This window comes from Equus przewalskii, chromosome 12 (assembly GCF_037783145.1).
Source record: "Equus przewalskii isolate Varuska chromosome 12, EquPr2, whole genome shotgun sequence".
NCBI lineage: Eukaryota > Metazoa > Chordata > Mammalia > Perissodactyla > Equidae > Equus > Equus przewalskii.
Window position 1 is genome coordinate 39,492,042 of NC_091842.1, and position 12,311 is coordinate 39,504,352.

Here is a 12,311-nt window from a genome sequence, read left to right on the forward strand (position 1 = left end):
GTTTTAAAGAAATAACATTGGGGCCAGCCCCGTGGCACAGCGGTTAAGTGTGCACGATCTGCTTGGCCTGGGGTTTGCTGGTTTGGATCCCAGGTGCGGACGTGGCACCGCTTGGCAAGCCATGCTGTGGCAGGCGTCCCACATATAAAGTAGAGGAAGATGGCATGGATGTTAGCTCAGGGCCAGTCTTCCTCAGCAAAAAGAAGAGGAGGATTGGCAGCAGATGTTAGCTCAGGGCTGATCTTCCTCAAAAAAATAAGTAAAGAAATAAATAAAAATAAAGAAATAACATGAAGCTGAACAGATAGAAACATTTTCCAGGTGTCAGTGGCTTTTCCCTCTCCTTGGAGTATATACTCACGTGGTAAATACTATTCAGTCGCTAAGACCAAAATTACTCAGCAGAATCTTGACCCAAGTCAGCCACATGGAACAATGCATTTGTGGCCGTGGTCTCACATTTTACATTTAGAGCAGGGCTTGCTCACTTGAGGTCCACAGACCTTCAAGGGTTCTTAGACAAATCTTGAAGGGGTCTATGAAGCTGGATGAAAAGAAATTATATCTTTATTTTCACTAACCTCTAACTGAAACTTAGCATTTCCTTCAAGAAACCACAGCAGTATTAGTAGCTTCTGTGACACTGCCGCCAATACGAGTCACAGATATTTTCGCAGTCCCTTACAACAGTGCAGATTCTCAGTGCATTGTTTATGCTCCTCCCTACTTCAAAATGAGAGTTGTTATGAAACCTGCGTTAGGTCTTTTATTTAATGTACGAAAGACGGTATCTTGTACACACAGAAAGAAACCAACTGGGTATGAGTCTCATGCGCGGTCCGGGCTCCTAAGGGAAGGGGCCACAGAGCAGGCAGTGGGATTCTGTCACAGCCCTCACAGGCCCATCCAGGGAAGCGACCACCAAGTCACTGCCACACAGCCTTACCTCCTTGTGTATCTTGGTCCTACTTTTTATTTCAGCTACTATCATGCCCACAATGGCGCCCCTGTAGGTGGCAGCAAGAGAAAAGAACTTCTTGTTGGAGGTGATATCACGATACCATGAGTCTGGGTACCTGAGGAGGAAAATAAACTGAGGTCAAGGCCAACTAACGTCCTGCTCAGACAGTGGAACCACAAGGAACTCCAGACTGCTCTGCCTACGGCTCCGGGGCTGACAAGGAGTCAGTCTATCACTCAGTCCAAAGGGTCTTCTTCAAGCAGTGATCTGTCCAGATGGGCCTGGGAATTTCTGAGGGGAAAAATGATTTTATAAGACATAAGAGACGAGAAGGGGGACAAACCTCTGACGGTACTATCTCCACGACAACAGTGCCTGGAGGGGCAGCTGGATGAGTTAAGAGTGATGGCTCCTTGTAGCCCACGGACACTTGGGTAATTTCCGAGAATTCTGTGAGACTTTCTGAAGACAGGGGAGTGGTGTGGGGACAGCCAAGTTCACAGCTGAGTAGCATTTGTGTCACGCACCTCCCTGACGGGGCAGGGATAAGCCCTCAAGGGCAGGGTGTGGCCAGGGCTGCTAGGGGCTGCTCTCCAAGACCCCTCCAAGGGAAGCAGGGAAGAGAACACTTAGCGCAAAGCGCCAGGATGCAAGGATGAAAAGGCAGATTCAGCCACCACCAAGGAGACAAGGTCAGGAGGGCAGGGGCACATGGGGCTTTATGGGTGTGTGGGTTTGTTTCTTCACTTGGGACAGACATAACAGGGTGGCCTGGGATGTCTTTCTTTAGACCAAGAGCTAGAGGAGGGTGGCGTACCCTCAGTGACACGGCGGAGAGGTGCTCTACTCGGCTCTGCTCTGCAGAGGCCACTGACCACTCACTGGGAGGTTCTACAGGGCCCGAGCATCGCCCGAGCTCCTCCCCTGATCACACTCTCATCTTCTGACCCCAGGAGTGCTCAGGTGACATGGCAGCCAGGACACGGAGCTGTGACCACACAGCCCGATGGGACCACAGTTCGCTCCGCCATCTCTGGAACCTGAGGCCTCAGGCCCTGGAAGCTGTGAGGAGAGGCAGGTAGGCTGGGCATCCCAGGAAGCACAGAGGCTCCAGCCCAGTGTAGCTCCACCCTAGCCCAGGTCACTCTCAGCAGGGTCTTACCTACTTACTTAATGGATTACTTTCCAGCGTGGGACTGCGGAGTTGAAGAGTTTACTTTTTAACCTATAAAGCCTCAAGGGGCCCACATCCCCAGCAAGCTGTGACAATTCACATTCCCACTGAGATGTAAGGGTCGCCCTTTCCCTCCCTTCCTGCTGGCAGCAGGTTAAACAACCAGTCTGAAGTTAAGACTCATGGAAATATGATGGTCGGTAGGATCTAGTTTATTTTTAATTTTAAAAAGTTTGGGGGCTGGCCCAGTGGTGTAGTGGTTCAGTTTGCATGCTCCGCTTCAGTGGCCTGGGGTTCACGGGTTTGAATCCCGGGTGTGGACCTACCACCACTCATCAAGCCATGCTATGGCAGGGTCCCACGTACAAAATAGAGGAATATTGGCACAGATGTTAGCTCAGCGACAATCTTCCTCAAGCAAAAAGAGGAAGACTGGCAACAGATGTTAGCTCAGGCCCAGTCTTCCTCACCGGAAAAAAAAAAAAAAAAGTTTGGGCACTAGCCTTATGGTGTAGTGGTTAAATTCACATGCTCCACTTTGGTGGCCCAGGGTTTGCAGGTTTGGATCCTGGGCATGGACCTAGTACCACCTGTCAAGCCACACTGTGGCAGCAACCCACATAAAACAGAGGAAGATTGGCACAGATGTTAGATCAGTGACAATCTTCCTCAAGCAAAAAGAGGACAATTGGCACAGATGTTAGCTCAGGGGCAATCTTCCTCACACACACACACATACACACAAAGTCTGCGCCTATTTTTCATACTACAAAAGCTATACAGTCATGCATCGCTTAATGACAGGGATAACTTCTGAGAAACGTGTGGTTAGGTGAGTTCGTCGTCGTGCGAACACCATAGCGTGCACTTGCACAAACCTAGATGGTACAGCCCACTACACGCCTAGGCTACATGGCACTAACATGATGGGACCACCATCGTATATGCAGTCCACGTGGTTCTGCAGTGCATGACTGTACATGTACGCGGAAAGGGCCCGACAGCACTCAGGAGCAGGAGCTGGGGTCCACTGACAGGTGAGGTGATTCTGGCCCACACGGTACCTCCAGGCCATCCTCACCTTCGGAGCAAGTCTTCCAGCTTCAGCACCTGCAGATCTGTGCACACTCCCCCACCCTTCCCACCTGCAGCTGGGGACAGCAGGCGATGCTCCACTTACTCGATGGGGAACCAGTCGCCGCACAGATGCTTCACGGTGTCTATGTCATCGTGGCAGAGGAGACGCAGACTGACCTCGCTGAGGGCACTGGATGGCACCACCTCTGTCATTCACACCTGCAGAGAGGGACACAGGTGGCGTCAGGAGGGCGGCCGCATCCCCTCATGGCACATTCACTTCCTCCTCCTCCTCATAGCAGCCTGTGAGGCAGGCAAGATGGGAAAACTAATACGGTCTCCCATGGCCAGAGGTCTCCTCAGTAACTGAGAGGAGTGTTTCTGTCCCTCATAATAATCTCATGCACCAGGTGTCACAGTCGCCACTACTTTGCAGACAAGGAAACAGAGGCTCGGGAAGGGCTGACAGGATGGGGACCCAAGGTCCCCTGCCTGCTCACTTGGGACACTCCTGAGCCCTGCAGAGGACAGCTCGCCTCTGGTCTGTTTTTTCTCTCCTCTCTGCTCCTCTGAGCACCCCACACCAGCCCCAGTTCTCCCTGGCCAGTCTCACGTCTCCCTCACAGTGCTGTTTCTCCACGACAGAAAGCACACGGCCCCACCAGCCCAACTTCTTCTGACTTGGGCTGGTGGCTGCCAATGATGGACAATAAGGGGCTCAGCAGCCCCAGGACTCAGTCCCCTTCGGAACAGCCTGGGCAGGGCTGATGACCTGCTGGATTTCCACGGGAAGTGGCGCTTGCTGGGTGGGTCATTTCTCCTCCCCTATCCAGCAGATGAAGAAGTGTGAGTAGAAAAAAAAGAGACTTGGCAAGACACGGAAAGTTCAAATCAGGGGTCATGAGTTGCCAACGACTCTTTCAAATCAGGAAACTACGTTCAATCCAAGTTGCTGATAGCGCAGCTTCTCTTGTTTTGGTTAAAGGAAGGGAGGGAGGCAGGAAGGAAGGCCAAGTGGTAGGCTCTGACAAAGGGAACACAGGAGCATTTTTAAGTTGAAAGCTGGTAATAAAAGGCAAAGGATCCTGCATTTACCCCATCTTTTGAGAAGGAACTGTACATTTCATCCTGAACGGTCAAGGAAAGGTTCTTTTTATAGAAGAATGACAGCCAATAAAAATAGAAATAATGATAGAATTGGAACGTCACCACTTTGGAACCACTGATGCAAGCAAGAATCATCAACGGCTGTTAAACCACGTGGTGAAGGGAGCTGAAGCACAGGTATGAGGCATGGAGGCAAAGCACCCGCGCCCCCAGGACTTACCCATGGCCAAGGAAAGCCAACCTTTCACCTTGGAGATCACCCAGTCATGCTTCCCTCAGTGATGGGCCCAGCGTGCGACATACACAAAGCCCTCAGTGTTCCCGCCTAAAACACTGGGCCTGAGCCCAACCTAGCCTCCAGACTTAACTTCACATGGCACACGGATATAAGTTCAAGGGCACTGTGACATCTGACAAACACAGAATGGTGACGTTCTACAAGACAACTGGTCTGTTCTCTTCAAAAAGTCAGCATCACTAAAAAAAAACCAAAGTAGACTAAAGGAGACAAGAAGACCTACAACCAAACACAATGCGTAAATCCCTACTGGAAAAAATAAAAAGGCAAAACAACATTTTGTGAAATTCAAACATGGGCTAGCACTATGGAAAACAGTATGGAGATTTCTCAAAAAATTAAAACTAGAAATACCATATGATCCAGCTATCCTACTACTGGGTATCTATCCAAAGAACATGAAATCAACAGTTTAAAGAGATTTATGCATCCCCATATTCATCACAGCATTATTCACAATAGCCAAGATGTGGAAGCAACCCAAGCGCCCATCAACGGATGAATGGATACAGACGATGTGGTATATATACACAATGGAATACTAAGGAGCCATAAAAAAAGACAAAATAGTGCCATGTGCGACAACACGGATGGACCTTGAGGGTATTATGCTAAGCGAAATAAGCCAGAGAAAGACAAACACTGCATGATTTCACTCGAATGTGGAAGATAAACAAATATATGGATAAGGAGAACAGACTGGTGGTTACCAGAGGGGAAGGAGGTGGTGGGAGGGAGAAAGGGCTAAAGGGGCACATATGTATGATGACGGTTAAAAACTAGACTATTGTTGGCGAGCACGATGCAGTCTATATAGAAACTGATATATAATAATGTACACCTGAAATTTACACAGTTACAAGGCAATATGACCTGAATAAAATAATTTTTAAAATAAATAAATATGGGCTAGAAGGCAGATGATGATATGAAATTACTAACTGTCTTAGATGTGAAAGGGTATAGCAGTTATTTAGAAAGTCTTAGGAGATGCATGCTGAAATATTTTGAACCGAAGCATCATGAGGTCTAAAAGTAACTTTAAATGGTTCAAAAAATGTCAACTACTTAGGAGGCATATATGACAAAATGCTATTAACTGTTGAATCTAGGTGGCAGGTAAGATATAAGATCTTATTGTCTATACATTCAATTTTTCTATAGTTTGAAATTTGTAATGATAAACATTGGGGTTCAGAGGGGCCGTGAAGAGGACTGTCATTACTCGCCTAAATTTACTCCAGAAACCACAGTTCTGTGAACGAGCACCATGATAGTTCACGTGACATCCAAAGGTCAAAGGGACCGGATGCTCAGCCCTCACAACTCAGCGAGCCCAAACAAGGTACCTGAGGCAGTTCTTCAAGGTCACCTGCTTCCCTGACCCCTATTCATGCCTGGTTCTCAATGACCTCAGGCATTCCCATGAGGGTCCCCGGGAAGGCCATGTCCTAACCTGCCACTTGCCAGGGGTGAAATCTACCCTGAGACTTGACCACAGGGCCAGGGAGGCAGCTGCTTAGCCTCCGATCCCTGGACACAACCCCGGCACACTCTGCCAGCAAGAAGAAGAGCTCCTTCAAGGGTCAGCCATGGGCTGGCAGCACCCCCCAGGACGAGGTGCTGTTGGGGAGCCAGGCCAAGGGCTGGCGGAGGGCAGGAGCCCCTTAGGCCGGGGAATGACAGGTCTGTTGCTGTGCCCCCTTCCCCGCCAAGGCACGAGCCAGTCTGAGGGGGACATCTGGGGTGGGGGCTTTAGAGGCAAGTCCACAGGCCTGGAAATGTCACTGTGACCTTGGTGACCTTGAAGCAGACATACAGGGTGGGTGGGGAGGCAGGAGGAGGCAGAGGTACTGCAGGAGCTCCGTGGCTCTGTGGCCACATTTGTTCCATCTTTCCAGCACTCACCAGACTCTGAGGGGTAGGGACAGTGCCACCTTGACAGGTCCCTCTGCACGGCACTGGCTCAATAGCTGAAGTATGAGGGGATCTGCTTTCTCCTCCTTTCTCCATGTTTACACGCCAACACCTGCACACTGCCCACGTGGTGTCTGCAAGGCAGGGGCCACTCCTGTGACCCTTCGGCAGCACTGGCTGCTCTCACCTGGCCTGCATGCAGAGGGGCTCTGAGGGGGACGGAACGAGAAGCTCATCAGGACAAGGAACTGGTGTGTTCCTGCCTGAGGCCTGTGGGTCCCCACAGGTGCTGGATCAGGAAGCAGCTTAGGTACCGCCTACACCTTAGAAAGGAGCGGTGTCCCCAGAGAGTGCCCTGCTGGAGAAGACTAGTCATTATAAGGGGATAGAATCTCTAGACACAAGATCCGGATGGAACCTCTGAGAGATGAGCTATCCAAACAAAAGTCTCTCTCTGCAGGGCAGAGACAACCATTCATGTCCTTGTTTTCAGATGATAAAAGAAGGGACATAGCCATTCCAAAAATTAACGTAAGAGGCCTGTTGAGAAAGGGCAGCCAGAGCTGCTGGGCTGTGCTTGTTTGAGTTCTCAGTTCCAAACACAAAACAAAACTAAACAGCAAAAAATACTCCCAGACGCGGCAACTCTGATCTTCCCATATTGCCAGTTTTTTCTTTTCCCTGGGATGGGCCTTCAGAAACTAAGACACTGTCCAGCCCCATCTCTGTAAACGGCTTGACCATTTGGTCCCCCCACAGCAGGGCCATTCCAGCGCTCAGCACCTGCTTCCGCCACCACCTGATCCAGTCCCCATGCCCGATGGCACCCAGGACGTTCTGGTTAATGTGACCTCAGGGACCTTATGCCCCTCAAGAGGCTGGCCACCTCTTGGGAAATGGACTGGTCGACCAAAAATGGCAAGTCCTGAGTTTTATGAGTCATCTCTGACCAAAATATATCCTAGCGGTCACTGGCTAGGATGCGGCTCCCCAGTCATCCCAGGTAAACGGCCGTTTTGCTCCACGTAACACAACTGTACGGGTTCAAGGGATTCACTTGCCAAGGGAGGATGGAGCCCCGCCCATCGCGTTCACAGGTACAAAGTGCCTCTTCCCAGGAGGTTTCTGCACAACCCCCACTGCGCGGGCGACCCTCCCTTCCCCCACAAAGGGAACAGATTCCACAAAAAAACCTCTAAAAGCAACAACTGAAAGTGTTATTAATCTTGTTACATCTGAGAATAACATTGTGGTTATGTAGAAAACGGCCATATTCTTTAAGAGATGTGCTCGGGATATGTAGGGGTGAAATGACAGAATATTCTGGAATTTAATTTAGTTGGAGCAAAAGTGGCAAAGTGTTGATAATTGTTGAATTGGATGATGGGTATGCCAAGTGGATGTCTGAAAATGTTCCTAATTAAAATTAACAACCAACCAACCAAACTTCTCCACAGAGGCTGAGTTTCAGATATTCATGGCAGGCTTTCCAGGGGCTTTGGTGTCCTGCACCGAGAGACATCCTGCAGCAACTGCCATGGCCTCTGCATACCTCCACACTGGGAACCACAAGTTCTCAGCAAACCGTGGCTGGCTCACTTACCTGTACTCTGGACCCCAGGTGGGTTAGGCACCTAGTTGAGAGTGTTATGGGTACAGGGAATATAACCTGGAACCCAAGTTAACCAACTCTCAAACTCCCCTGAGGTTTTTAAAGATCCACAGTGTAGATACTCGCAAGTAGACCAAGGACACGGCACTATTTTAGAAGCTGTGCTTGAAGCTGCCCAAGATGCTAAGTATCAACCACACAGCCAGTTTAGGGAGACACCCCTTCCCTCTCCCTTCATGGCCAAGAAAACTGAGAAATGCAAGGAGTCCCTGCCAAAACCTGAAGGCTTTGTGACAAAGTTAACAACCCCACATGACCCAAGGCCAAGCCCTGTCCCTGAGTGCGGTCTTCCCAGAGAAGACTCCTGAGACAAGGGCCTTCCTCTTTCTGCTGCAACAACCACTGGGGAAAATCCTGATGAATAAACCCAAGTACATCACCACCTGCCTAATCCAAGTGGCCAAACAGGATGATCTATAAAAACTCTGCTCAGCGCCCCCATGAGGACAGAATCCCTGTGCTAAACTGAGCAAGAGAATGTGACTGGGAGTCCACTAGGCACTCACCGAAACACAGCCCTAAAGTAGGAGCAATCCAGTGTCCATCAGTGCATGACTGGACGATAAAATGTGGCCCAGCCACACAGTGAATATTCAGTACTGACACGTGCTACACGTGGATGAACACTGAAAGCATTATGCTGAGTGAAAGAAGCCAGACACAAAAGGCCACATATCTTATGACTTCATTCATATGAAATGTCCAGAATAGGCAAATCCGTAGGGACAGAAGGTAGATTAGTGGTTGCCTATGGTTGGGAGGGCAGGTTGGGAGGATGAGAGGGTGATGGCTAAGGGTGTGGGTTTCTTTTGGCAGTGGTGAAAATGTTCTGAAATTGAATATGGCGATGGATGCACGGCTCTGCGAATACACTAAAAACATCAAATTGTACATGTAAAATGGGTGAATTGTATGGTATGTGGATTATATCCCAATAAAGCTGTTAGAAACAAAAGAAAACCAGCCCTAATCCTGAGAGTGAATGATTCTTTGGTGAGCAAATGGATAAAAAATATTCTTTTTGAAGAAAGTCATAGTAGATTCCAGAAAGAATCAGAAGCTTCCCAGTGTGCAAGTCCAACTGCAGGGACTCACAATGGCGCCCCAGGGTGGGGCTCCTTCAATGGCACTGGCCCAGACCCAGCCTCTAGGGGGCCCCACCACTGTGCCGGCCCTGCTAGGGTAGGGGATGGGGGCACCCTGGGGAAGATGAGCCTGAAGATCAAGAGCCTGGTGGGAGGCACAGACTCACAGAGATAAGCAAAAGCCACTGGCCTACCAAGGGCGACCTGGTAGCTTACTCCAGATTTGGGCCAATTTTAATATTTCATATTCAAAGAAAAAAATCTGTCATTGGCTTGGAGTGTCTATGAAGTGACCAAAAAAAGTTATCAAGTCTCAGCCAAGCATGTCTGTGTTATCTACGAGTCCTCATGGGGTAGCTGCTTAGATGATTTTCAGAAAAGAAAGATCATGCTCAGATTTCGCCCCACCAGGAAATCAACACAAACCACAAATCACCAGATGAATCTCAAATCAGCTTTCAGCTCCAATGCCTGACCTGTTTCAGAAAACTCCACATCATCCCCTTTCCTGGAAAACTGGCTCCAGGTGGTATGTCTGGAGCTTGACGGGCTCAAGCCAGCCCGAGAAATGGGGTGCCATGATAGCCCGCCCTCATCATCCTTGGCAGAGCTCCAGGTGTCTCATTGGTTGTTTTCTCAACCAACAGCAAATGTGCTCTGAGCTCCCCTGGAAGCTTGGGACAGGACACCGTCAGCTTGCTCTCATCAGTCACTCCACCAGAGTCGGCAGGACGAGTGCAGGCAGCCAGCAAAACCAGCCGGCAGAGCCAGGGTCTGGATGGCCAGAGACGGACCGGGGCAGCTGAGGAGCAGGAGCTGCTGTGGCGTAAGTGCTAGGAAGCAATGCCTCGACCTCGGTGGTTGCCTGCGGCAGGGGACTGACTACAAAGAGGCTGGGGCTGTGGGGGTGGGGCGCTTCCTGAGGGGATGGACATGTCTGTAACTTGATGCTGGTGGTTACACACACACACACACACACACACACGCACACACACATATATACACACGTTAAAACTCATTGGGTGCATTTTGTTGTATGTATATTAAACTTCAATAAAGTTGATTTTAAAAGGTTAAAAAAAAAACACTCTACATTGAGGTTTGAGAGCAAAAGGAGAGATCCATAGTAAATAAGCATCTCTTAAGTCCTGGGATTTATAAACTTTTCTCCTAGTATCCTCGGGACAAGGCTCTTGACCAAACGGGCAGGATTTGTTCCCTGTTGGACTTTCAAGGAAAACACTGGGCTCCAAGACACACAGCTATTTGTGGGTTCTCAAATCCCTATTAAAAGTACTTCCATGCTTTCAAAAGCTGGTTCTTTAGATGCCTTGATATAAAAACAGAAACCCATCACATTTAACTAAGGGAGAACAGCATATGACGGCGTCTAATCTGTCGCCCTCAATGGACAGGGGCGGAGAAAGGGCAGGAAGCCACAGGAAAAGAAGTATCTGGGGCCAGTGTGCCCGTGAAAGGAAGGAATGCTATCAGAGAGGGCCAGTTTAGAGATGAGAGTGGTGCAAGTAAGAGGCTGATGTGGCAGGGGCTGGTCCACTGCTGGGGGAGCAGACCAGGGGACCCACAGCTGGGACCTGTGGGGACCCCACTTGTTCATCTGGAACCTTCAGCCAAGTACTGGTCTTCTGTTGCTACCCTTAGGGCTTAGGGGACGAGGATTCTGAAGACTCACTGGAGAACAAGGGCAAAGGCCCCCGAGCCAGGCCCTCTGTTCCTTTCCGAGCCCTGGGGTGCTGGTGGGACAGGCACCGAAGCTGCATACACCATCTTTCATCTCCCTGCAAAGGCACACATGTGTCTATATCACAAGAGCAGGGACGCACTGCACAGGAGAATGCAAAGTTCACTTGAGTTTTTATGGTAAAACAAGAAGCTGCAAATGTCAGGCTTGTAGTGAGAACTCTTCACGTGTTTCCTGGGTCTGCAACCTGTCTTTGGCCTTTGCGGGTGCGGGTGTGGGTGCGTGTGCATGTGTGTGTAGCACTTCAAGGAGGGACAGACACCAGATCCTCCAAGACCCAAATGAAGTGCCTGCCTGCGCATCTCTCGGTTCGTCCTTTCTCCTTCCCCAAACCTGGTCCTCATGAGGCTGTCTGTGAGCCTCATCCTCCTTCTGTGCTGAAATGACCTTTCCAGTCCCTGTACTGAAGGCCACTGTTCCTTGAGGACTCAGAGGGAGTTGGAAGTGGGTGGTGTCTGGACACTTGGGGGTTCCCTCACTGACAATACTTCCCAAGTGCCTCCGAGGACACAGCCAGAGGGACAGAATGAAAGCAGAGGAGTGGCTGCCAGGATTTCCCCAACGTCCACAGGAGTATTTTCCACCTCCTTTCCACTGCCAAGAATCGGAACGGAATTGTTCCAATTTCTGGAGGGGTTTCCCAGCACGGTCATGATGCCCACGGGGCACTCTGCTTCTGTCCCAAGTAAGACAGCCAGAAACAACTCTATTTCCTGGAGACCCCTCCCCTCTGCAGACTGTGTCCTGATGCCCCAGGTCCACAGGGCCTCTCCCTTCTGCAACAGCACTGTTTCTCCATCCCAGACAAGCCACACTTCACTTCTAAAAACCACCCTCGTCCTTTTAATGGCTTGGGAAGTGCTCTGGACTCTACGTTTGACCTCAGCAGACTTCCAGTGCTCAGGCCAGCCGTGACCACGCTGCACCCTCCATGGCCCCTGAAAACTTCCCTTTCTTCTCTTCTTTTGTCCCCATTGGCTTAAAAGGGTGCTTCCTGCTGCTGAGGCCAGGCCACCCTCTGCTCATGCTCTGGAGGCTGTGCCCTTCACAAGTTCCCAGACCCTGCGGGGATGCTAGAGCCACTGTGACCCCAGGTCAAATCCCAGTGCAGACGTCACTGAGGCATCTCTGTCTTGCCACATGCTTCAGTTTTTTATCTGTCACTGGGAAGATAAATGACATGGCCACTTCCAAAGGGCCACCCCAATCCCTGGCCCAGCTCCACATCTCCTCCTTCCCTGGCCTACGCACCCCCTTT

At 50.1% G+C, this 12,311-nt stretch overlaps 1 protein-coding gene across 1 annotated transcript in view; it reads right to left on the reverse strand.

Moving 5' to 3' along the window:
- Positions 1 to 12,311, reverse strand: part of NAA60 (N-alpha-acetyltransferase 60, NatF catalytic subunit) — a 28,122-nt gene that overhangs the window by 6,548 nt on the left and 9,263 nt on the right. The window contains exons 2-3 of the mRNA XM_070568637.1: positions 3,316 to 3,431; positions 947 to 1,076 (exon numbers count right to left, since the gene is read on the reverse strand). Coding sequence (XP_070424738.1) covers positions 947 to 1,076; positions 3,316 to 3,425 — 240 coding nt within the window. The 5' untranslated portion in view covers positions 3,426 to 3,431. The remainder of the gene's footprint in view (positions 1 to 946; positions 1,077 to 3,315; positions 3,432 to 12,311) is intronic.